The 23,669-nt window shown below is 42.7% G+C and overlaps 2 protein-coding genes across 2 annotated transcripts in view; both read right to left on the bottom strand.

Moving 5' to 3' along the window:
* Positions 1-23,669, bottom strand: part of LOC119912429 (mamu class II histocompatibility antigen, DR alpha chain-like) — a 116,224-nt gene that overhangs the window by 76,330 nt on the left and 16,225 nt on the right. The window lies entirely within an intron of this gene.
* LOC119912423 (H-2 class II histocompatibility antigen, E-S beta chain-like) lies at positions 6,218-13,174 on the bottom strand. The gene is made up of 6 exons (XM_038731623.1): positions 13,016-13,174; positions 12,629-12,901; positions 10,186-10,399; positions 10,043-10,110; positions 8,962-9,075; positions 6,218-6,581 (listed from the first exon to the last, which is right to left on the bottom strand). Exons 1-6 carry the CDS (start codon positions 13,068-13,070, stop codon positions 6,556-6,558), a joined length of 750 nt encoding a protein of 249 aa, XP_038587551.1. The 5' UTR covers positions 13,071-13,174; the 3' UTR covers positions 6,218-6,555.

The following is a 23,669-nucleotide window of genomic DNA, read 5'->3' as shown; positions in this document are numbered from 1 at the left end:
TCTGGTAGCAGTGCAGCCTTCTCTTTGATAGAAACACAAGTCAAAAGGTCAAAGGTCAACTCAGTGATTAACTTCCTCTGGTAGCAGTGCAGCCTTCTCTTTGATAGAAACACAAGTCAAAAGGTCAAAGGTCAGACTCAGTGATTAACTTCCTCTGGTAGCAGTGCAGCCTTCTCTTTGATAGAAACACAAGTCAAAAGGTCAAAGGTCAGACTCAGTGATTAACTTCCTCTGGTAGCAGTGCAGCCTTCTCTTGATAGAAACACAAGTCAAAAGGTCAAAGGTCAACTCAGTGATTAACTTCCTCTGGTAGCAGTGCAGCCTTCTCTCTGATAGAAACACAAGTCAAAAGGTCAAAGGTCAAACTCAGTGATTAACTTCCTCTGGTAGCAGTGCAGCCTTCTCTCTGATAGAAACACAAGTCAAAAGGTCAAAGGTCAACTCAGTGATTAACTTCCTCTGGTAGCAGTGCAGCCTTCTCTCTGATAGAAACACAAGTCAAAAGGTCAAAGGTCAAACTCAGTGATTAACTTCCTCTGGTAGCAGTGCAGCCTTCTCTTTGATAGAAACACAAGTCAAAAGGTCAAAGGTCAGACTCAGTGATTAACTTCCTCTGGTAGCAGTGCAGCCTTCTCTTTGATAGAAACACAAGTCAAAAGGTCAAAGGTCAACTCAGTGATTAACTTCCTCTGGTAGCAGTGCAGCCTTCTCTTTGATAGAAACACAAGTCAAAAGGTCAAAGGTCAGACTCAGTGATTAACTTCCTCTGGTAGCAGTGCAGCCTTCTCTCTGATAGAAACACAAGTCAAAAGGTCAAAGGTCAGACTCAGTGATTAACCTTCTCTCTGGTCAGAACCTTGTTGCCTGTCGGCGCCACAGAAGGGGGCACAGTGACCTCTGCTGGTTGAGCTCCCACACAGCAAGAAGGCCTATAAATAAACTGCTCATAAAAATAAAGGCAACACTAAAATAACACATCCTCGATCTGAATGAATGAAATAATCTCATTAAATACTTTCTTTACATAGTTGATGTGCTGACAACAAAATCACACAAATTATCAGTGGAAATCAAATTTATCAACCCATGGAGGTCTGGATTTGGAGTCACACTCAAAATCAAAGTGGAAAACACTACAGGCCGATCCAGCTTTGATGTAACGTCCTTAAAACAAGTCAGAATGAGGCTCAGTGGTGTTTGTGGCGTCCACGTGTCTGTATGACCTCCCTACAACGCCTGGGCTCCTGATGAGGTGGAGGATGGTCTCCTGAGGGATCTCCTCCCAGACCTGGACTAAAGCATCCGCCAACTGCTGGACGGTCTGTGGTGCAACGTGGCGTTGGTGGATGGAGACATGATGTCCCAGATCTCCTCACTTGGATTCAGGTCTGGGGAACAGGCCGGTCAATAGCATCACTGCTGACACACTCCAGCCACATGAGGTCTAGCATTGTCCTGCATTAGGAGGAACCCAGGGCCGACCGCACCAGCATATGGTCTCACAAGGGGTCCTAGGATCTCATCTCGGTACCTAACGGCAGTCAGGCTACCTCTGGCGAGCACACGGAGGGCCGTGCGGCCCCCCAGAGAAACACCACCCCACACCATCACTGACCCACCGCCAAACCGGTCCTGCTGGAGGATGTTGCAGGCAGCAGAACGTTCTCCACGGCGTCTCCAGACTCTGTCGCGTCTGTCACACCTGCTCAGCGTGAACCTGGAGGGAGAAAATGTAGACGATGTAGGAAAGACCGTGACGGGAAAGAATGTAATGAACCTGTGAAATGTTGTAATTGTTGGGGGGAACATCCAAAGTTACATCAAAGCAGGAAATGTGGAGAGAATAAAACAGGAAAATATCTTATGCAGAGGCAGTAAAGAGAGTGGAGGACTACAGTGGGGTCAGCCAAGGACACAACGAGGCCATTGCAAGGGATCTGGTGAAGAGACGGTGACTCAGTCGTGATTAGCAAGAAAAGACTTCTGGCATTCATGGTTGAAGCACTTTACAGTTAGAGACTGATGATAATGAAGAAGAAGAAGAACTGGGCAGTAGTTACGGGGACTATGATGGTGATCAGTGTCTTTGTATTATGTTTTACATAATGCAGTGGAATGCTGGGAGCCTTATTGCGAAGAATTCAAACATTTGATAGACGATCTTAGAGAAAAACCAGAAATTATTTGCATTGAGGAAACTAGATTTTGTAAACCTGGGTACAAATGTGAAAGGAAAGCTAGAGAGAGAATATATCAGGAGGGGGATGTGCAACTTTTATTAAAAATGGAACTCAGTATAAAAACAGAGTGTTATCACAGAGGTTTGGACTGATCGAGGGAAAATCTCTATTATAAATGTGTATAATCTGTGCATTAAACGGGGGTTTTAATGCTCATAATGAACTGTGGGGATGTAAGAAGAGGGACAGAAATGGTCAAATTATAGAAGACTTATAGAAGACAAGTCGATCAACGTCATCTGTCACAGATATAACAATTGTATCAGCAGAGTTAGCATCAGCCAGCAGGTGGGAGACAATGGGTCTTTATACAGTGGGAAGTGACCATGTGCCAATAATTTCTACATTTGGTAGGTGTCTCATCGAGGAGCCAGTTAATTGTCCCCTGAGGCTTAATTAGAAAAGAGCTGATTGGATAAAGTTTGAGGATCAAGTGAACATGGGATTATCAAGAATAGACAGTGAAAGAGGAGCAGATGAGTGGAATAGTTCTCTAAGCAAAGTAATGTGGTCAGCAGCAGTTAAGAATATGCCAAAGAAAAAATGACCAGTAAGAGGATCAACGGTACCATCAAGGATGTAATTCAGCAGTCCGAGATAGGAACAGGGCTTACACAAATTTAAGGAAACTTTTATTAGAGAACTATGTTATTGAATATAAGAGGCTTAGAGCTACGGCTAGACGAGTAATTAAGGAAGTAAAGAAACAAAGTTGGAGGACATTTTGTAGTAAATTAGGACCAGATACGCCTTTAAAACAGATTTGGAATCTAATAGACAGAATGAAAAAGCTAATTTATTGGTCAAGCACTTTCAATAAGTTCATAGTTCCAACAATGTAGGTGAAGAAAACGGTACGAGATGTCAAAGAACAAGAAATAATATGACTGAATTACAAATAAACTGTGAAAATTCTGATAGTACTAATGTGTTCTTCTCAATGGTAGAATTAAAAAAAGCTATAAATCAGGGGAAAGATGCCTCACCAGGTAGGGATGGACTGGGATACCAACTATTTAAGAACTGTGGAGAAATGATAGAAGAAGAAGCTCTTGCCCTAATTAATAATAAAACGGGAGAGTGGACGTCTTCCTAAAGAGTGGAAACACGCTGTAATCATTCCAGATGTGAAACCTGGAAAACCACCAGATAACCCTGGTTCTTACAGACCGATTGCATTAACCTCTGTTTTATGCAAAATAACAGACAGACTAGTGGACAAACTGGAGAAAAGCGGGTTTTTTGAGGAACATCAGAGTGGATTCAGGACGATCAACAATGGATGCTGTATTAGATTTAGATAATGACATTAAAAAAGCCATTGCAAATAAAGAAGCAGTTGTAGCAGTGTTTCTGAAAAAGCCTCTGCTCTGGAAGGAGGGCTTGTTAATTACACTTCATGACGCTGGAATCAGAGGAAGAACGTTTAACTGGATTAAGAACTTCTTATGTGACCATTCAGGTGAGGGTGGGAAGCGAATTATCAGATGAGCTTGAGGTAGAGAATGGAACCCCTCAAGGTAGTGTAATAAGTCCAGTGCTCTTTAATCAATGGTATGTTCAGTAGAGTGAGGAAAGATTTCAAGTTCTCATTGTTTGCAGATGATGCTGCCATCTGGAAGCGAGGGAGGAACATCTCTTATAACACAAACTGCATTGGACAAAGTAACTGAATGGGCGAATCACTGGGGGCTTTAAAATATCTACAGAAAAAACAAAATGCATGATATCTGGACATAAGAAGAAAAAGCCTACACAGATGTTACAGATTTATAATAGGACTGTTGAAAGGACAGGATGGAAATCTACCAACAAAAACCCTGTTGAGTCAACATTGGGAGTTCATGGGAACAGCAAGAAGGATCAAAACAAACTTTACAGAGAAACTCTAATCTATGACAGAGGAAACTGGTATTATGAATTTAAATGTAAGTCCACCAACATGTCGTCCAGATATACCTTCATGGTTGATCCCTGATCCCAATGTTGACTTATATTTTATGGAAACAAGCAAAAGAAATATGTCAGAGGCCACCTACAAATCTATACTGACGGGTCGAACCGGATCCTGAGAGCGGTAAAGTGGCTTTTGGTGTAAGCATCCCAGAAATAGGTTATAAAAAAGGGTGTAGGATTCCAGATCACATGTCGGTCTTCACAGCAGAGCTGGCGGCAGTGCTATGGGCTTTAAAGTGGGTCGAAGATCATAAACAGGAGCATTCAGTTATATGTAGCGACTCAGCAGCAACTCTGATTACAATTAAAGATACTAAAATGAAGTCCAGACCTGATGTACTTGTGGAAGGTGTTGTACAGAATTCACAAAGCAGGGTATGAGGTGGGGTTTGTGTGGGTACTGGTGCACATGGGAGTGGAGGGTAATGAGGAGGAGGAAGGCGGTGCTGGAGGAAAGAGTTCAAATTAATTTACAATATTGGTTACCGGATTACACAGAAATAATAAATAGGTCAGTGAAAGAAATGTGGCAAAAATCGTGGGAAAAGGAAAGAAAGGGGAGAACATATTATTCAGTACAAAAGTAAAATGTGCTTTTAGAGGTAAGAGAAGAGAGACTGGCTCTGATTGGTGAACACCCTGATGGAAACAGTGAAGCATTATTAGTTCATTGTAGAAAATACTCTCGCCAAAGGAGGAAACTGTTGAGAGACCTGGGAGCAACTGGAGAAACTATTTTTAGCACCCCCACTCTAGTTAACTTAGATAGTTGGAACAAAATCAAGTAGAGAGTACCTACGCATATGCTAACCGCTGTTAGCATGTATTTCAGTGCAGCAGCAGGACTTTACTGTGTTGCTAGTGTGTATTGATGTTGTCAGCAAGTGTAAAGCTCAAACAAACTCTGCATGAGAAGTAAATGATGGTTGCACTGAGTAAAGCGACTGATGCTCGCTCATCAGGCAGAGAGGACCAGGTTCGCCTCCGGTCATCGTCCAGTTCATCACATGACAGCTCAGGGATGTTTGAGAAGGTAACTAATGCACGTGCTATTTTATTTGGTAGACTGCACTTGCAAGGTGCTGATCATTTAAAGAGACATGGTAAAAAATCTTATTGTGTCTTACTGTCCTCAGATGCACCAGGGATCCAGCTGATTTCTGGCACTTTGGAGGAGGATTGTTCTTTATCTGAGCTGCACTGTTACTTCTGACACAGATTCATTGACCTTTTGTGGTATGTTTTGATTTTACTTATGAACACACTGTACAGATGATAAGGTCGTGACCTCATCATCATCATAGAAACCCTAACAGACAAGCTAGACACATTGAGAAGTGACACTTTTAGTTTTTCAGTTCCTGCTGGGGGCTCTGAAGAACTGCTCGAGGATCATCTGGTAATATTGTAAATACAGTTGTTATAGAATCAATCTTCTTTGTATTATTAAGTTTTTTTGAAACAGCGAGACATATATCAACTTATTATGTCAGGATGTTTTCAGTTGAGGATATTTCACAGTAATCTTTATATTTTATGATAATCAGTGCAGTAGTTTAATATTAAATGTTTGTACTGTAATTCTATAAAAATGTAAGAATTACTTTGTCTTCCAAAATAAAGCTGATTTTAAAATATTGAGCACGTGCTTTTATTGAATCTGTAAAATAATTTCTCTGTAAAACCTTTAATGATAAATGTCTGTAAACTTAATGAGGAGAACGAGACTCTCCTGTTCTTTCTCTAAATGACGGAGAGAACTCAGAGGAACTTCTGTTCAAAGTACAAATATCAGAAACTGATGAAACAGATTAACGAGTTTCATCTTGAAGTCACGCACAGTGCTCACTACAGCGGACACGAGTGTGTTCATACAAGACACCCTCTGGAAATATGGGACAGTGAAAAATGAAACTCTAATTTTAGTTTTTGTGCCTAAGAGCCATAAAAACACGGGGAAAAGATCCTGACAGAGGATCCATGCATGAAGGGTTAAGAAACATGTGATCAGTAACTCCACAGAGAGTTTTCTGAAGGTTTATTGAGGTTAGAAAACGTTTCACTCCAGTAAAAATATATAAATCTAAAAATCACACAACCTACGAGCCCAGAATCATTCAGACCTCTGGATTATATCTGATTTTATATTTAGAGGCTGTAAAATATTGATTTCATTCAGTGAAGCATCAGATCACACGGAGAGGAAGCAGGTCTGACAGTCCTGGATCAGGGTTTAAAGAGACCATCAGAGAACCAGCTGTTCAGCCAGTCTGCTGAGCTGAAACACAGGAAGCAGGATGAAGCAGCAGCTGCAGGATCGGGTCCAGGATCAGATCCAGATCCAGATCCAGGTCCAGAATCAGTTAGTGGGGACCAGAATCCTTCCTGCATTAAAGAGAAGAAGCTGAAGTTAACTGGGTTCAAACTGGTGTAAACTGGTTTCAGACTGTGTGTACTGGTGTAAACTGGTTTCAGACTCTGTGTACTGGTGTAAACTGGTTTCAGACTGTGTGTACTGGTGCAAACTGGTTTCAGACTGTGTAAACTGGTGTAAACTGGTTTCAGACTGTGTGTACTGGTGTAAACTGGTTTCAGACTGTGTAAACTGGTGTAAACTGGTTTCAGACTCTGTGTACTGGTGTAAACTGGTTTCAGACTGTGTGTACTGGTGTAAACTGGTTTCAGACTGTGTGTACTGGTGTAAACTGGTTTCAGACTGTGTAAACTGGTGTAAACTGGTTTCAGACTGTGTGTACTGGTGTAAACTGGTTTCAGACTGTGTGTACTGGTGTAAACTGGTTTCAGACTGTGTAAACTGGTGTAAACTGGTTTCAGACTGTGTGTACTGGTGTAAACTGGTTTCAGACTCCGTGTAAACTGGTGTAAACTGGTTTCAGACTGTGTGTACTGGTGTAAACTGGTTTCAGACTGTGTGTACTGGTGTAAACTGGTTTCAGACTGTGTGTACTGGTGTAAACTGGTTTCAGACTGTGTAAACTGGTGTAAACTGGTTTCAGACTCCGTGTAAACTGGTGTAAACTGGTTTCAGACTGTGTGTCCTGGTGTAAACTGGTTTCAGACTGTGTGTACTGGTGTAAACTGGTTTCAGACTGTGTAAACTGGTGTAAACTGGTTTCAGACTGTGTGTACTGGTGTAAACTGGTTTCAGACTGTGTGTACTGGTGTAAACTGGTTTCAGACTGTGTAAACTGGTGTAAACTGATTTCAGACTGTGTGTACTGGTGTAAACTGGTTTCAGACTGTGTGTCCTGGTGTAAACTGGTTTCAGACTGTGTGTCCTGGTGTAAACTGGTTTCAGACTGTGTGTACTGGTGTAAACTGGTTTCAGACTGTGTAAACTGGTGTAAACTGGTTTCAGACTGTGTGTACTGGTGTAAACTGGTTTCAGACTGTGTGTACTGGTGTAAACTGGTTTCAGACTGTGTAAACTGGTGTAAACTGGTTTCAGACTGTGTAAACTGGTGTAAACTGATTTCAGACTGTGTGTACTGGTGTAAACTGGTTTCAGACTGTGTGTACTGGTGTAAACTGGTTTCAGACTGTGTAAACTGGTGTAAACTGGTTTCAGACTCCGTGTAAACTGGTGTAAACTGGTTTCAGACTGTGTGTACTGGTGTAAACTGGTTTCAGACTCTGTGTACTGGTGTAAACTGGTTTCAGACTCTGTGTACTGGTGTAAACCGGTTTCAGACTGTGTAAACTGGTGTAAACTGGTTTCAGACTGTGTGTACTGGTGTAAACTGGTTTCAGACTGTGTGTACTGGTGTAAACTGGTTTCAGACTCCGTGCAAACTGGTGTAAACTGGTGTCAGACTCCGTGTAAACTGGTGTAAACTGGTTTCAGACTGTGTGTCCTGGTGTAAACTGGTTTCAGACTGTGTGTACTGGTGTAAACTGGTTTCAGACTCCGTGCAAACTGGTGTAAACTGGTTTCAGACTGTGCAAACTGGTGTAAACTGGTTTCAGACTGTGTGTACTGGTGTAAACTGGTTTCAGACTGTGTGTACTGGTGTAAACTGGTTTCAGACTCCGTGTAAACTGGTGTAAACTGGTTTCAGACTGTGTGTACTGGTGTAAACTGGTTTCAGACTGTGTAAACTGGTGTAAACTGGTTTCAGACTGTGTGTACTGGTGTAAACTGGTTTCAGACTGTGTGTACTGGTGTAAACTGGTTTCAGACTCCGTGTAAACTGGTGTAAACTGATTTCAGACTGTGTGTACTGGTGTAAACTGGTTTCAGACTGTGTGTACTGGTGTAAACTGGTTTCAGACTGTGTAAACTGGTGTAAACTGGTTTCAGACTCCGTGTAAACTGGTGTAAACTGGTTTCAGACTGTGTGTACTGGTGTAAACTGGTTTCAGACTGTGTGTACTGGTGTAAACTGGTTTCAGACTCTGTGTACTGGTGTAAACCGGTTTCAGACTGTGTAAATTGGTGTAAACTGGTTTCAGACTGTGTGTACTGGTGTAAACTGGTTTCAGACTGTGTGTACTGGTGTAAACTGGTTTCAGACTGTGTAAACTGGTGTAAACTGATTTCAGACTGTGTGTACTGGTGTAAACTGGTTTCAGACTGTGTAAACTGGTGTAAACTGGTTTCAGACTCCGTGTAAACTGGTGTAAACTGGTTTCAGACTGTGTGTACTGGTGTAAACTGGTTTCAGACTGTGTGTACTGGTGTAAACTGGTTTCAGACTGTGTGTACTGGTGTAAACTGGTTTCAGACTGTGTGTACTGGTCTGACCTCGGGCCTTCCTCTTGTAGTAGATGAATCCAGCCAGAGATAAGATCAGACCCAGGATCAGTCCTGAGGCTCCGATGGCGATCTTGTTTCTCTCAGACTCGGGCAGGGACGGGTCTGAGGACAGACAGGTAGAGAGACAGACAGGTGAGCAGACAGACAGGTAGAGAGACAGACAGGTGAGCAGGACAAACAGGTAGAGAGACAGACAGGTGAGCAGAGAGACAGGTGAGCAGACAGACAGGTGAACAGACAGACAGGTGAGCAGACAGACAGGTAAGCAGACAGACAGGTGAACAGACAGACAGGTGAGCAGACAGACGGGTAATCAGACAGACAGGTGAGCAGACAGACAGGTGAGCAGACAGACGGGTAATCAGACAGACAGGTGAGCAGACAGACGGGTGAGCAGACAGACGGGTAATCAGACAGACAGGTGAGCAGACAGACAGGTGAACAAACAGACAGGTGAACAAACAGACAGGTGAGCAGACAGACAGGTGAGCAGACAGACAGGTGAACAGACAGACAGGTGAGCAGACAGACAGGTGAACAGACAGACAGGTGAACAGACAGACAGGTGAGCAGACAGACGGGTGAGCAGACAGACGGGTAATCAGACAGACAGGTGAACAGACAGACAGGTGAGCAGACAGACAGGTGAGCAGACAGACGGGTAATCAGACAGACGGGTGAGCAGACAGACAGGTGAACAGACAGACGGGTAATCAGACAGACAGGTGAACAGACAGACAGGTGAGCAGACAGACAGGTGAACAGACAGACAGGTGAACAGACAGACAGGTGAACAGACAGACAGGTGAGCAGACAGACGGGTAATCAGACAGACAGGTGAACAGACAGACAGGTGAGCAGACAGACAGGTGAACAGACAGACAGGTGAACAGACAGACAGGTGAGCAGACAGACAGGTGAGCAGACAGACAGGTAGAGAGACAGACAGGTGAACAGACAGACAGGTGAACAGACAGACAGGTGAGCAGACAGACAGGTGAGCAGACAGACAGGTGAACAGACAGACAGGTGAACAGACAGACAGGTGAGCAGACAGACAGGTATTTACCCCAGTCAGTCACCAGAGGTTCCTTCAGGCTGGCGTGCTCCACCACACAGGAGATCTTCTCTCCAGACCTGATTCAACACAAACCAGCACGTCAGACTTTCTGCCACACTTACTGACAGACCTGGACCTGGACCTGGACTCACCTGGGCGTGTACTCCAGGTGAGAGTGGACCTGGTAGTACCAGTCCCCGTCTGCCAGCTCATCAGTGGAAGTGACATCAGAGGTGACTTCCTGTCCGTCTCTGAGCCAGCCCACTCTGATCTGTTTGGGGTAGAAGTCGAAGACGCTGCAGACCAACATGGAGGGATGTTTACCACCAGAGGGCGTCTTGGAGCGCAGCCTGACGTAGGGCTCAGCTGCAACACAGAGTTTATTTTAACTTTATGGTATTATGAGGTAGTAGCAGTAGTACCGCCTGCAGTATTAGTACTAGTTGTTGTCTAATATTAATAATACAGTTTGGATACGTGAGCTGAGTCGTTCAGTGAGGAACAACATCACGACACACTGGTTCTCACTGGTATCTGTTACCATGGAAACCTCCAGGTTAGCCCGGTGCCGTCTGCCGCTCTGACATCAATAACTCTGATCATGTGACCTTAGGGCTGGGCGATGTAGCAAAACACTGTTATCATGTGAACTGAAGAAACCAGATGGTTAATTGTAGTTTTAAACTTTTCTTTATGGTCAGAATGTGACACTTGATGCCAAACTGTGGATGGTGCAGTGGGTAAGACACATGCCTTTGGTGTGACAGACCCGGGTTCAATCCCCCCACTGTGACCCTGAGTAAGACACTTAACCCCTCGTTGCTCCAGAGGCGTGCGACCTCTGACGTGTAAATGTAAGTCGCTTTGGATAAAAGCGTCCGATAAATGAATAAATGTCGCTTCAAAAATCTGACGTACAACATTCAGAGTTATTATGATAACTTGTTTTTTAAAAGAATATCATCAGTAAATGTTTCCCTCAACAAAATAAAGATCTTTCAATCCAGCTTGCAAATTATCCAGTTTACTAAGTATTATTGCGTAGATGACAACAGGAGCAAACACAATGGAGGTGGCAGTATTTAAATGAGGGTTTTGCGTGTTTTAATGGTTTCCTCTGTGGAGAGTCGGGAGGAAAGCAGCCACAGCGTAAAAACCTGGGTTTGTTTCTTTCAGTGCGTCCCGAGTATGTGGAAATCGTCCTGCCTGAGAGTGCACTAAGTACTTGGGACAGCACAGCTGAAAAACTGCTTCGGGAAACCCCAGCAGAAACAGCTACAGTATGATGGAACGACCCGGACGCGAGGAAATGCCAGCAGATCGTGCTTCATCCAGCTAGAAGGAACGATCACCGACCGTCCGTGATCTCCTGTCCCTGTACGCCCCAACGCCCCATTCCCTCTACGATACCTACAATGGGTTGTGTCGCTATTCCGACCGGCGCAGCGAACAGTTGGTGATAGTTCCCTCTGGCTGGATGAATTTAAAAGTAAAAGTACTAAATGAACAACAGGTGATATGTTGCACTTTTTAAAGACGTCATTCTGCTGCACATCTTCATCTCTAATTCCTACTTCTAATCTCTAATATCTCCTTTCCTGCTGCTCACGTTGACTGTGAATGAAATGTAATCTGGGTTCAATAAAGCAGCAGAATACACTGCTGGGGAACTGGTTCTCCGTAAATAATATTAAACAAAGTACGGTCAGACCTGCTCTATATCAAAAGTGCAATGAGATGACTTTGGCGCAACATAAATAAAACTGAAAGCATTTGAAATTAACATAAACATTTACCTGGGCAGGTAAAACAAATGACTGCTTACTGTAAAAAGACTCACAAAAGATTTAAAATAAAATAATAAACTTTATGTTCAAATGTATCTCTAAAATAACTAATCCTCAATTTCACTGCTCATGCTTAATTAAATAAAGTAGGACATTTAATAATGCTAATGAAATGACCATCAGCTAGCTAACCTCAGATGGCTCATTTTAAGTTAAAGAAATCCTAATTACCAAACTATGTAAAAAATATATGAAAATGCATCTTTGTTGTCTCATTTAAAGACTGACGTGTGTTTATGAAGTGACCAGCAGGAGGAGACAGAAAAATACAACCATGGTTTAAATGAGTCGATTGTTGTATTTCTATAATCTGGATTCAGTATATATATATATTTATGTTGTGAGAATAAGAAACTTGTTTCCTCTCAGAGAGATTTAAGGAGAAAGAATCTGTGAGGTCGTCGATCTTGGCAGCGATGTTAGTGATATTTAATGTTAATCAATTTAACGTTATTTTATCATCAGTAGTAGCAGCAGCAGAGTTTCTCCACCAGGAGGCGACACAGACTTTATTCTGATGTGTTGAAGGAACATGAACATTAGTCTGGTATTATATTTCATAACGTTTGTAACTCAGAACAAACTGCTGTGTAAAATCAGATAATATTATAAATATCTTCTGTGCATGATGATCAATATAAATATATAAATCAGAGCTGAGGTCGGTTCAGTCAGAGTGTTAATGAATCAATAAGTAATCAATAACATGATGATCTGATGCTGTTGGATGTTACAGAAACAAACTCACCTGACTTAGACAGAATGTTGCTGTACCAGTTCCCAATGTTGTGTTGGCAGTACCTCTCCTTCTCAGCTCTCTCCTGAGCCATATATGAAGGAAGGTTGTTCCAGTAATCAGCCTGCTTCAGTCCCCACTCAGTGAATCCAACAAACTTCCCCACACTGCTGCTGAACCTGGCGTACTCCTTCTTGTTGTAATAGTAAGACCTGATGTATTCGATGTCCTTCAGCTCAGTGGAGTTAAACTCACAGCGGCCCATATAATAATACCGAAATCCATCTGAAGAACAGAGATCAGACTATTGATGAGCGATCACAGGGAATGCAGTATGATCAGTAATCAGTGTATTGATCAGTGTATTGATCAGAGTATTGATCAGAGTATTGATGGTACCTGCTGCGTGGAGGCTGATGAAGAGGAGGGAGAAGCTGAGAAAGGATGAAGCCATGTTCCTCTGTTGACCTGACAAACACTGAGAGAGTCTGACTGAGAGCTGCTGGAAGAAGCAGAGGAAGGATCACATGACCTGATCATCATCTGTTACCAGGCAGACGATGGGACACAAGTCACGCTCTGTTACTGATCGCTGTTATTGATACGTCTACATTATCTGGAGGTTATTGATCATCATCTGTTACCAGGCAGACGATGGGACACAAGTCACGCTCTGTTACTGATCGCTGTTATTGATACGTCTACATTATCTGGAGGTTATTGATCATCATCTGTTACCAGGCAGACGATGGGACACAAGTCACACTCTGTTACTGATCGCTGTTATTGATACGTCTACATTATCTGGAGGTTATTGATCATCTGTTACCAGGCAGACGATGGGACACAAGTCACGCTCTGTTACTGATCACTGTTATTGATACGTCTACATTATCTGGAGGTTATTGATCATCTGTTACCAGGCAGACGATGGGACACAAGTCACACTCTGTTACTGATCGCTGTTATTGATACGTCTACATTATCTGGAGGTTATTGATCATCATCTGTTACCAGGCAGACGATGGGACACAAGTCACGCTCTGTTACTGATCGCTGTTATTGATACGTCTACATTATCTGGAGGTTATTGATCATCATCTGTTACCAGGCAGACGATGGGACACAAGTCACGCTCTGTTACTGATCGCTGTTATTGATACGTCTACATTATCTGGAGGTTATTGATCATCATCTGTTACCAGGCAGACGATGGGACACAAGTCACACTCTGTTACTGATCGCTGTTATTGATACGTCTACATTATCTGGAGGTTATTGATCATCATCTGTTACCAGGCAGACGATGGGACACAAGTCACGCTCTGTTACTGATCGCTGTTATTGATACGTCTACATTATCTGGAGGTTATTGATCATCTGTTACCAGGCAGACGATGGGACACAAGTCACGCTCTGTTACTGATCGCTGTTATTGATACGTCTACATTATCTGGAGGTTATTGATCATCTGTTACCAGGCAGACGATGGGACACAAGTCACGCTCTGTTACTGATCGCTGTTATTGATACGTCTACATTATCTGGAGGTTATTGATCATCATCTGTTACCAGGCAGACGATGGGACACAAGTCACGCTCTGTTACTGATCGCTGTTATTGATACGTCTACATTATCTGGAGGTTATTGATCATCATCTGTTACCAGGCAGACGATGGGACACAAGTCACGCTCTGTTACTGATCGCTGTTATTGATACGTCTACATTATCTGGAGGTTATTGATCATCATCTGTTACCAGGCAGACGATGGGACACAAGTCACACTCTGTTACTGATCGCTGTTATTGATACGTCTACATTATCTGGAGGTTATTGATCATCATCTGTTACCAGGCAGACGATGGGACACAAGTCACACTCTGTTACTGATCGCTGTTATTGATACGTCTACATTATCTGGAGGTTATTGATCATCATCTGTTACCAGGCAGACGATGGGACACAAGTCACGCTCTGTTACTGATCGCTGTTATTGATACGTCTACATTATCTGGAGGTTATTGATCATCATCTGTTACCAGGCAGACGATGGGACACAAGTCACGCTCTGTTACTGATCGCTGTTATTGATACGTCTACATTATCTGGAGGTTATTGATCATCATCTGTTACCAGGCAGACGATGGGACACAAGTCACACTCTGTTACTGATCGCTGTTATTGATACGTCTACATTATCTGGAGGTTATTGATCATCTGTTACCAGGCAGACGATGGGACACAAGTCACGCTCTGTTACTGATCACTGTTATTGATACGTCTACATTATCTGGAGGTTATTGATCATCTGTTACCAGGCAGACGATGGGACACAAGTCACACTCTGTTACTGATCGCTGTTATTGATACGTCTACATTATCTGGAGGTTATTGATCATCATCTGTTACCAGGCAGACGATGGGACACAAGTCACGCTCTGTTACTGATCGCTGTTATTGATACGTCTACATTATCTGGAGGTTATTGATCATCATCTGTTACCAGGCAGACGATGGGACACAAGTCACGCTCTGTTACTGATCGCTGTTATTGATACGTCTACATTATCTGGAGGTTATTGATCATCATCTGTTACCAGGCAGACGATGGGACACAAGTCACACTCTGTTACTGATCGCTGTTATTGATACGTCTACATTATCTGGAGGTTATTGATCATCATCTGTTACCAGGCAGACGATGGGACACAAGTCACGCTCTGTTACTGATCGCTGTTATTGATACGTCTACATTATCTGGAGGTTATTGATCATCTGTTACCAGGCAGACGATGGGACACAAGTCACGCTCTGTTACTGATCGCTGTTATTGATACGTCTACATTATCTGGAGGTTATTGATCATCTGTTACCAGGCAGACGATGGGACACAAGTCACGCTCTGTTACTGATCGCTGTTATTGATACGTCTACATTATCTGGAGGTTATTGATCATCATCTGTTACCAGGCAGACGATGGGACACAAGTCACACTCTGTTACTGATCGCTGTTATTGATACGTCTACATTATCTGGAGGTTATTGATCATCATCTGTTACCAGGCAGACGATGGGACACAAGTCAGGCTCTGTTACTGATCGCTGTTATTGATACGTCTACATTATCTGGAGGTTATTGATCATCATCTGTTACCAGGCAGACGATGGGACACAAGTCACGCTCTGTTACTGATCGCTGTTATTGATACGTCTACATTATCTGGAGGTTATTGATCATCATCTGTTACCAGGCAGACGATGGGACACAAGTCACGCTCTGTTACTGATCGCTGTTATTGATACGTCTACATTATCTGGAGGTTATTGATCATCATCTGTTACCAGGCAGACGATGGGACACAAGTCACACTCTGTTACTGATCGCTGTTATTGATACGTCTACATTATCTGGAGGTTATTGATCATCATCTGTTACCAGGCAGACGATGGGACACAAGTCACACTCTGTTACTGATCGCTGTTATTGATACGTCTACATTATCTGGAGGTTATTGATCATCATCTGTTACCAGGCAGACGATGGGACACAAGTCACGCTCTGTTACTGATCGCTGTTATTGATACGTCTACATTATCTGGAGGTTATTGATCATCTGTTACCAGGCAGACGATGGGACACAAGTCACGCTCTGTTACTGATCGCTGTTATTGATACGTCTACATTATCTGGAGGTTATTGATCATCTGTTACCAGGCAGACGATGGGACACAAGTCACACTCTGTTACTGATCGCTGTTATTGATACGTCTACATTATCTGGAGGTTATTGATCATCATCTGTTACCAGGCAGACGATGGGACACAAGTCACACTCTGTTACTGATCGCTGTTATTGATACGTCTACATTATCTGGAGGTTATTGATCATCTGTTACCAGGCAGACGATGGGACACAAGTCACGCTCTGTTACTGATCGCTGTTATTGATACGTCTACATTATCTGGAGGTTATTGATCATTTGTTACCAGGCAGACGATGGGACACAAGTCACACTCTGTTACTGATCACTGTTATTGATACGTCTACATTATCTGGAGGTTATTGATCATCATCTGTTACCAGGCAGACGATGGGACACAAGTCACACTCTGTTACTGATCGCTGTTATTGATACGTCTACATTATCTGGAGGTTATTGATCATCATCTGTTACCAGGCAGACGATGGGACACAAGTCACGCTCTGTTACTGATCACTGTTATTGATACGTCTACATTATCTGGAGGTTATTGATCATCTGTTACCAGGCAGACGATGGGACACAAGTCACGCTCTGTTACTGATCGCTGTTATTGATACGTCTACATTATCTGGAGGTTATTGATCATCATCTGTTACCAGGCAGACGATGGGACACAAGTCACGCTCTGTTACTGATCGCTGTTATTGATACGTCTACATTATCTGGAGGTTATTGATCATCATCTGTTACCAGGCAGACGATGGGACACAAGTCACGCTCTGTTACTGATCGCTGTTATTGATACGTCTACATTATCTGGAGGTTATTGATCATCATCTGTTACCAGGCAGACGATGGGACACAAGTCACACTCTGTTACTGATCGCTGTTATTGATACGTCTACATTATCTGGAGGTTATTGATCATCATCTGTTACCAGGCAGACGATGGGACACAAGTCACGCTCTGTTACTGATCGCTGTTATTGATACGTCTACATTATCTGGAGGTTATTGATCATCATCTGTTACCAGGCAGACGATGGGACACAAGTCACACTCTGTTACTGATCGCTGTTATTGATACGTCTACATTATCTGGAGGTTATTGATCATCATCTGTTACCAGGCAGACGATGGGACACAAGTCACGCTCTGTTACTGATCGCTGTTATTGATACGTCTACATTATCTGGAGGTTATTGATCATCTGTTACCAGGCAGACGATGGGACACAAGTCATGCTCTTTACTGATCGCTGTTATTGATACGTCTACATTATCTGGAGGTTATTGATCATCTGTTACCAGGCAGACGATGGGACACAAGTCACGCTCTGTTACTGATCGCTGTTATTGATACGTCTACATTATCTGGAGGTTATTGATCATCTGTTACCAGGCAGACGATGGGACACAAGTCACGCTCTGTTACTGATCGCTGTTATTGATACGTCTACATTATCTGGAGGTTATTGATCATCATCTGTTACCAGGCAGACGATGGGACACAAGTCACACTCTGTTACTGATCGCTGTTATTGATACGTCTACATTATCTGGAGGTTATTGATCATTGTTACCAGGCAGACGATGGGACACAAGTCACACTCTGTTACTGATCGCTGTTATTGATACGTCTACATTATCTGGAGGTTATTGATCATCTGTTACCAGGCAGACGATGGGACACAAGTCACACTCTGTTACTGATCGCTGTTATTGATACGTCTACATTATCTGGAGGTTATTGATCATCTGTTACCAGGCAGACGATGGGACACAAGTCACACTCTGTTACTGATCGCTGTTATTGATACGTCTACATTATCTGGAGGTTATTGATCATCATCTGTTACCAGGCAGACGATGGGACACAAGTCACACTCTGTTACTGATCGCTGTTATTGATACGTCTACATTATCTGGAGGTTATTGATCATCTGTTACCAGGCAGACGATGGGACACAAGTCACGCTCTGTTACTGATCGCTGTTATTGATACGTCTACATTATCTGGAGGTTATTGATCATCTGTTACCAGGCAGACGATGGGACACAAGTCACACTCTGTTACTGATCGCTGTTATTGATACGTCTACATTATCTGGAGGTTATTGATCATCTGTTACCAGGCAGACGATGGGACACAAGTCACACTCTGTTACTGATCGCTGTTATTGATACGTCTACATTATCTGGAGGTTATTGATCATCTGTTACCAGGCAGACGATGGGACACAAGTCACGCTCTGTTACTGATCGCTGTTATTGATACGTCTACATTATCTGGAGGTTATTGATCATCTGTTACCAGGCAGACGATGGGACACAAGTCACACTCTGTTACTGATCGCTGTTATTGATACGTCTACATTATCTGGAGGTTATTGATCATCTGTTACCAGGCAGACGATGGGACACAAGTCACGCTCTGTTACTGATCGCTGTTATTGATACGTCTACATTATCTGGAGGTTATTGATCATCTGTTACCAGGCAGACGATGGGACACAAGTCACACTCTGTTACTGATCACTGTTATTGATACGTCTACATTATCTGGAGGTTATTGATCATCATCTGTTACCAGGCAGACGATGGGACACAAGTCACACTCTGTTACTGATCGCTGTTATTGATACGTCTACATTATCTGGAGGTTATTGATCATCATCTGTTACCAGGCAGACGATGGGACACAAGTCACGCTCTGTTACTGATCGCTGTTATTGATACGTCTACATTATCTGGAGGTTATTGATCATCATCTGTTACCAGGCAGACGATGGGACACAAGTCACACTCTGTTACTGATCGCTGTTATTGATACGTCTACATTATCTGGAGGTTATTGATCATCATCTGTTACCAGGCAGACGATGGGACACAAGTCACGCTCTGTTACTGATCGCTGTTATTGATACGTCTACATTATCTGGAGGTTATTGATCATCTGTTACCAGGCAGACGATGGGACACAAGTCATGCTCTTTTACTGATCGCTGTTATTGATACGTCTACATTATCTGGAGGTTATTGATCATCTGTTACCAGGCAGACGATGGGACACAAGTCACGCTCTGTTACTGATCGCTGTTATTGATACGTCTACATTATCTGGAGGTTATTGATCATCTGTTACCAGGCAGACGATGGGACACAAGTCACGCTCTGTTACTGATCGCTGTTATTGATACGTCTACATTATCTGGAGGTTATTGATCATCATCTGTTACCAGGCAGACGATGGGACACAAGTCACACTCTGTTACTGATCGCTGTTATTGATACGTCTACATTATCTGGAGGTTATTGATCATTTGTTACCAGGCAGACGATGGGACACAAGTCACACTCTGTTACTGATCGCTGTTATTGATACGTCTACATTATCTGGAGGTTATTGATCATCTGTTACCAGGCAGACGATGGGACACAAGTCACACTCTGTTACTGATCGCTGTTATTGATACGTCTACATTATCTGGAGGTTATTGATCATCTGTTACCAGGCAGACGATGGGACACAAGTCACACTCTGTTACTGATCACTGTTATTGATACGTCTACATTATCTGGAGGTTATTGATCATCATCTGTTACCAGGCAGACGATGGGACACAAGTCACACTCTGTTACTGATCGCTGTTATTGATACGTCTACATTATCTGGAGGTTATTGATCATCATCTGTTACCAGGCAGACGATGGGACACAAGTCACACTCTGTTACTGATCGCTGTTATTGATACGTCTACATTATCTGGAGGTTATTGATCATCTGTTACCAGGCAGACGATGGGACACAAGTCACGCTCTGTTACTGATCGCGGTTATTGATACGTCTACATTATCTGGAGGTTATTGATCATCATCTGTTACCAGGCAGACGATGGGACACAAGTCACGCTCTGTTACTGATCGCTGTTATTGATACGTCTACATTATCTGGAGGTTATTGATCATCTGTTACCAGGCAGACGATGGGACACAAGTCAGGCTCTGTTACTGATCGCTGTTATTGATACGTCTACATTATCTGGAGGTTATTGATCATCATCTGTTACCAGGCAGACGATGGGACACAAGTCACGCTCTGTTACTGATCGCTGTTATTGATACGTCTACATTATCTGGAGGTTATTGATCATCTGTTACCAGGCAGACGATGGGACACAAGTCACGCTCTGTTACTGATCGCTGTTATTGATACGTCTACATTATCTGGAGGTTATTGATCATCATCTGTTACCAGGCAGACGATGGGACACAAGTCACGCTCTGTTACTGATCGCTGTTATTGATACGTCTACATTATCTGGAGGTTATTGATCATCATCTGTTACCAGGAGGACGATGGGACACAAGTCACGCTCTGTTACTGATCGCTGTTATTGATACGTCTACATTATCTGGAGGTTATTGATCATCATCTGTTACCAGGCAGACGATGGGACACAAGTCACACTCTGTTACTGATCGCTGTTATTGATACGTCTACATTATCTGGAGGTTATTGATCATCATCTGTTACCAGGAGGACGATGGGACACAAGTCACGCTCTGTTACTGATCGCTGTTATTGATACGTCTACATTATCTGGAGGTTATTGATCATCATCTGTTACCAGGCAGACGATGGGACACAAGTCACGCTCTGTTACTGATCGCTGTTATTGATACGTCTACATTATCTGGAGGTTATTGATCATCATCTGTTACCAGGCAGACGATGGGACACAAGTCACGCTCTGTTACTGATCGCTGTTATTGATACGTCTACATTATCTGGAGGTTATTGATCAGCAGTTTTAGGACCAGATTCAGTGTACCACTGCAAGGCAGGAACCATCACTTACAGTCAAGCCCAAAATGATTCATACCTCTGGCAATCTCTGACTTAAAGTTACTGTTATTCAACCAGCAAGTTGTTTCTTGATTAGAAATGACACAGGCGTCTCCCAGAAGGAAAGAAGACGATGTACAAGTGGCATTATTGTGTAAAAATATATTACTCATCTCTTATTTACATTTGAACAAAAACTGGCATGTCCAAAATGATTCATAGCCTTTCCAAACTGTCACAGTCTGTGGGAAAATCCAAAGATCTATACAATCCAAATAGTCCAAGCTGTTGTAAAGCATCCTAATTACCCTGAGTCACTGGGAACAGCTGTCTTAATCAACAGGTGAAGATCAGAAGCTCTCTGCTGTTGGTTTGTGGACAGTCATGGCTAAGACAAAGGAGCTCACTGTGGACCTGCAGCTACGCATTGTGGCTGGCCACAAGTCAGGAAAGGGCTGTAAGACCATATCTAAATGTTTTAAATTTCCAGTGGCTACAGTATTATTTAAAAAATACAAGACGTTCCACACTGTGAAAAATCTCAGAGGACGTAGTCGGAAGCCAAAAGTGACACCTGTGCTGGCCAGGAGGATAGTGAGAGAGGTAAAAAAGAATCCAAGGATCACCACCAAGGCCATCCTGATGAATCTGGGCTCTGCAGGTGGCAACATCTCAAAGCAGACAGTCCAACGGACACTGCACATCGCTGGTGCAATGCACACAAAGAAGAAGACTTCTGGTCTTCTGCTTTATGGTCAGGTGAAACAAAAATTGAATTGTTTGGCCACAATGATGTAGCCTTCATTTGGCGTAAAAAAAGGAGAAGCCTTCAACCCTAAGAACACCATCCCCACTGTCAAACATGGTGGTGGGAACCTGATGTTTTGGGGTTGTTTTTCAGCCAGTGGACCAGGGAACCTAATCACAGTAAACGGCACCATGAAAAAGGAGCAATACATCAAAATTCTTAACAACAAAATCAGGCAGTCTGCAGAGAAACTTGGCCTTGGGGAGCAGTGGACATTTCAGCACGACAACAAACCAAAATACACAGCAAATGCGGTGAAGAAATGGTTAGCAGACAAAAACATTAACGTTTTGCAGTGGCCCAGCCAGAGTCCTGACTTAAATGCCATTGAGCATCTGTGGAGGGAGCTAAAGATCAGGGTGATGGCAAGGAGACCCTCCAACCTGAAAGAGCTGGAGCTCATCGCTAAAGATGAATGGGCAAAAATACCAGTGGAGACCTGCAGAAAGCTGTTCAGAAATTATAGCAAGTGTTTGATTGCTGTAATCGCCAATAAAGGCTTTTCGATTGATTATTGAGACGGGTATGAATAATTTTGGACATGCCACTTTTTGTTCAAATGTAAATAAAAGATGAGTAATAATTTTTTCCACAATGATGCCTCGTGTACATCGTGTTATTATCTTCTGGGAGACGCCTGTGTCATTTCTTATCAAGAAACAACTTGCTGGTTGAATAAAAGTAACTTTAAGTCAGAATTTGCCAGGGGTATGAATAATTTAGGGCTTGACTATTTATGGACATCTTCAACATTTAGAAACTTAAAGGCTCAACTTTCCGAAGTAGATGTTTGTCTTAAATCATTTCAACTAGTTGAAACTCAAAGTCAGCTTTCATTGCTTTTAGTGATATAACGTTAGGTTACTGAATGTAAGTAATTTAAGTAACATTATTTTGACCCAAACCATGATCTTTCCCTAAATCTAACCAAGTAGTTTCTGTGCCTAAATCTAACCAAATTGCAATGTTTTACAACCTTTTATGTTAATCATGTGCCATTTCATGTTAGGCAGTAGTTTTATTTTGAATGTCTAACTGGCTGTTGCCTAGTTATTCTTGCTAACTTGAACGCGGAGCCCTACACGTGCAAAAAGGTAAAGGGTCAACACAGTCTCACTCCCTACTCGTCAAATGTCTGACGCATGGTCAAGGCCCTTTGTCGTCGCCTTTTAAAGACTTGGGTAGCCCTTTTGCATCAATTATTGACGTTTAGGGATCCACAGTCAAGTTAGCAACGCTTAGCAACAATAAATATGCAATATCCGGTTACACTTTCAAGATAAAACGTAACGTTTCGATACATTGCCATGTTGAAACGCGCATAATTAAAGTCGTTAATTAAATAATTAAATAATTAAATAATTAAAGAAACGTTGCAGTTTCGTTAGGTTTAGGCAACAAAACTACTTGGTTAAGGTTAGGAAAAGATCATGGTTTGGGTTAAAATAGCTATGTATGTCAATTAAGACTTAAGTTAACTAACGTTAATGTCAATTTACCTCACTCGCCTAAATAAAAACATTTAATGTTTTGTTTCGCACGGGACACAAACCCTGTTCTCCTGCTTCAAGGTCCGGGTTCTGGCCCTCTATCCACCCCAATCACCTCCTTACTTCGTCTTTTCTCTTAAATATCATACTTGCCTTTACCATCAAAAATTGACACAACAGGGCTTCCCTCAATACGTC

The sequence above is a fragment of the Micropterus salmoides genome, unplaced genomic scaffold, assembly GCF_014851395.1.
Source record: "Micropterus salmoides isolate LMB-PRFRI ecotype aquatic unplaced genomic scaffold, ASM1485139v1 Ms_hic_scaffold_2, whole genome shotgun sequence".
In the NCBI taxonomy this organism is placed as follows: Eukaryota; Metazoa; Chordata; class Actinopteri; order Centrarchiformes; family Centrarchidae; genus Micropterus; species Micropterus salmoides.
The sequence above is the reverse complement of the archived record's forward strand: the minus strand, read 5'-3'. Positions and strand labels throughout refer to the sequence as shown.